This window comes from Aotus nancymaae, unplaced genomic scaffold, assembly GCF_030222135.1.
Source record: "Aotus nancymaae isolate 86718 unplaced genomic scaffold, 86718_ANA_hifiasm-v0.15.2.pri h1tg000049l, whole genome shotgun sequence".
NCBI classification, from domain to species: domain Eukaryota; kingdom Metazoa; phylum Chordata; class Mammalia; order Primates; family Aotidae; genus Aotus; species Aotus nancymaae.
In genome coordinates, this window is record NW_026988463.1 from 27116098 (window position 1) to 27119064 (window position 2967).

Sequence of the window (2967 nt, forward strand, 5' to 3'; positions counted from 1 at the left end):
TCGTTGTCCAGTCTATCAACGATGGGCATTTGGGTTGGTTCCAGGTCTTTGCTATTATAAACAGTGCCGCAATGAACATACGTGTGCATGTGTCTTTATAATAGAACGATTTATAATCCTATGGATGTATACCCAGTAATGGGATTGCTGAATGCCCGGCTAATTTTTTAAACCTCGATAGCAGGAACTCTGTTTTGCTCACAGCAACACCCCAGCCCTCAAGCAGTGCTGGCACATAGTAAGTGCTTAATTTTTATTTTATTTTATTTTTTTGAGACAGAGTCTCACTCCGCAGCCCAAGCTGTAATGCAGTGGCACGATCTCGACTCACTGCAACCTCCGCCTCCCGGGTTCAAGTGATTCTCCTGCCTCAGCCTCCCGAGTAGCTGGAATTACAGGCACGCACCACCACACCAGCTAACTTTTGTATTTTTAGTAGAGACGGGGTTTTACCAAGTTGGCTAGGCTGCTCTTGAACTCCTGACCTCATGGTCCACCCACCTCGGCCTCTCAAAGTGCTGGAACTCAAAGTGCTGGGACTGCAAGTGTGACCTACCGCACCCGGCAGAAAATGATTTCTTTAGGTGCTACCTCCTTCAAGAAGCTCCATGGCTCCTTTCAGTCCTATCCAAATCAAGGCTGGTATAAGAGTACAATCTCACTGCTTCCATTTCTATTATGGAAACTTATCCATACTGTATTGTAATTGGCCATTTCCTTGTCTGTCCCCACACTGAAGTGTGACCTCTTCAAGGGCTGAGACTGTATCATTCATTTTTGTGTCCCAAGCACCTAAGACAGGGCCCAGCATATAGTGCAAACTCAAAAGGTTTGGTTAATATCAAGTAGCCTTGTCATCTACAGATGCTGCATGTACCTTTTCGCGAGGGGCCGGCAGGAGGTGTGACTTGGTGCGGGTACAGCTTCTGTCAGAGCTGGAGATGGTGGAAGAGAAAGGAGAGGGCTGAGAATTCTGAATTTGAGGATCAGGGCAGAAGAGAATGGAAGTACACAGTTCAAAAATCTCCCTACCCTGCTGGGATGTTGTGAAACCCCCACTCTCTCCCCTCCAGGCTCCTCATTTCTCTCCCTGGACAAAGAGCATCTCCCTTGAAGCCTCACTCACCGGGTGTCTGTGCTTCGGGTCTTGGTGAAGAATGCTGGAAATAGAGACCCCAGTCAAAGAAAGGACCATCCCCATGACCAGGAAGAGAATGTGGCCAGGGCAGATGGGGCTAAGAGGATTCTCGGCCAGTAGTGAGGAGTGGGCACTGGGTTATCGGGTCAGGGGGCGCTTTGCAGGTCCTAGAGCTGGCTGTGAGAGGGGCGAGATGGGCACAGATTCCTGGAGGGCTCAGCTAGGGGCTGGAGGGCTCAGGGACTGGAACCAGGCATGGGGGGAGGGGGCGGCGTTCTATAGACAGTGATCCTGAGGCAGGGGTTACCGCGTGTGGATATCTGAGTCGCTTGGTCTTGTGTCTGCTTTTTTTTGATGGGCACAGGGTTCAAAGGGCAGCAAGCCATAAATAAAGCCTCCTCCGTGAGTTCTGCACTGATCCGGGACAGGTATTCCTCAGAACTAGACAACGAAGCCTGGGAAAGGAAAAGGCGGAGGGGTTCAGCCCGGGAGCTCCCATATGGGAGTGTTGGATGTGGGAGCTCCCAGGCTGGGGCCTCTGGGTCCAAGGAGCTTGGTCTTGGAGTATTGGGCCTTGAGATTTAGCTAGAAGGCTCTGGATCTGGGGGAGGTGGATGGGGGGTTGTTGCAGAGACAGGGCCTAGTGCTGAGGGCTATGGGTCTGGGCTTCAGGGCTCAGCGTTGAGGCTAGAATCTCAAGGCTAACGGCTCAGACCTGGGACGGGCTCCTCTGCCTGGGAGGCCTTCACTTCCTTACACTCCCACCTCCACTGTCCCCTGCAGCGCTCACCAGACCTTCTCTCGAGGAGGGTGCAGCTTGAAACGGCCAGCTGTCCTTCTTCTCCCCGTCATTCCCCATCAGAGTGGACGCCATCCCCCTGGGAACAGTGGAGGCCTGTATTGGCCTGAGAAACCGGCCCGCTTTCCCCAGAACCCAGCCCACCACCATTCCCCGGGCCCAGGTTTAAACAAGGCCTTTAGAGGAAACATCCCGCTGCATTCCCTCTCTCAAGAAAAAATAATGTTGCCTTATATCTTCAGGAGAGAGGGGGACCTCCCACACCCCCCAACCCCTTCGCCCGGTGGGGCCTCGCCTTCCTTCTTCCCTCCCAAGCCCTTTCCCAAGCCAAGGCAGCCAACTTGCCGCCCCAGACCTGGCAGATGGGTGGAAACCTTGGGCTACTCGGCAGAAGGGGAGACGGGGAGGCCTAAGGACCTCTGGTATAGATCGCGGAGGACAGGGAATGGGAGATGGGGAGGAAGGCTGGAAAAGGGGGAGCCGGCTCCGTGTTGCTACCGGCCGCTATAAACCCTCGGGATCTGCGGAGGTTCTGCAGCCTCGTTGCTAGGAGATCAGGGGTTCTAGAACTAAAGACAGAGACGTTTCCTAGCGCGCCCGGTTTGGTCCTCCAGCCTCCCCTCCATACCCCTCCAGGTGCTTCCTTGGGGGCAGTGACCCCAAACACCAGAGGATTGAGAAGCTTGAGAGGATGACGTAGGGGTGGAGCCTGCGACCTAATCCTCCCACCACAAGGGGCAAGCGAGAAGCAACCCGGCTGCAGGGCGATCTAGAGCCTCTCTAGCCGCCTGGAGCCTGAGAGAGCAAAGGCAGCAGAAGACTTAGGGGGCGGGGAGAAAAGTGCGGGCTGCACCAAAACTCCCAACATCTCGGGGGTGCAAAGACTCAGGAGGGAGGAATTTTATCGCTTTATCTTTGTCTCAGGAAGTTACATCTTCCGCAAAAGAAAATCAGAGATTTTTATTCGGCCTTCTTCTCTTTTGCTCTTTCCTTTTCCACCCCTACCTTTGCTCGACGTCGATAATTCCTT

General features: G+C 53.8%; 1 protein-coding gene across 3 annotated transcripts; it reads right to left on the reverse strand.

Moving 5' to 3' along the window:
• Positions 1–472: 472 nt before the first annotated feature.
• Positions 473–2152, reverse strand: LOC110568605 (putative protein T-ENOL). 3 transcript variants are annotated; one of them, XM_021672352.2, is made up of 4 exons: positions 1934–2152; positions 1446–1593; positions 1127–1160; positions 473–935 (listed from the first exon to the last, which is right to left on the reverse strand). In XM_021672352.2, exons 1-4 carry the CDS (start codon positions 1988–1990, stop codon positions 842–844), a joined length of 333 nt encoding a protein of 110 aa, XP_021528027.1. In that variant the 5' UTR covers positions 1991–2152; the 3' UTR covers positions 473–841. The 3 variants fall into 3 exon arrangements, 2 of the variants coding, with proteins under 2 accessions (XP_021528027.1, XP_021528026.1); XM_021672351.2 differs by having other exon boundaries at positions 1929–2152; XR_010337431.1 differs by having other exon boundaries at positions 1033–1593; positions 1929–2152.
• Positions 2153–2967: the final 815 nt, after the last annotated feature.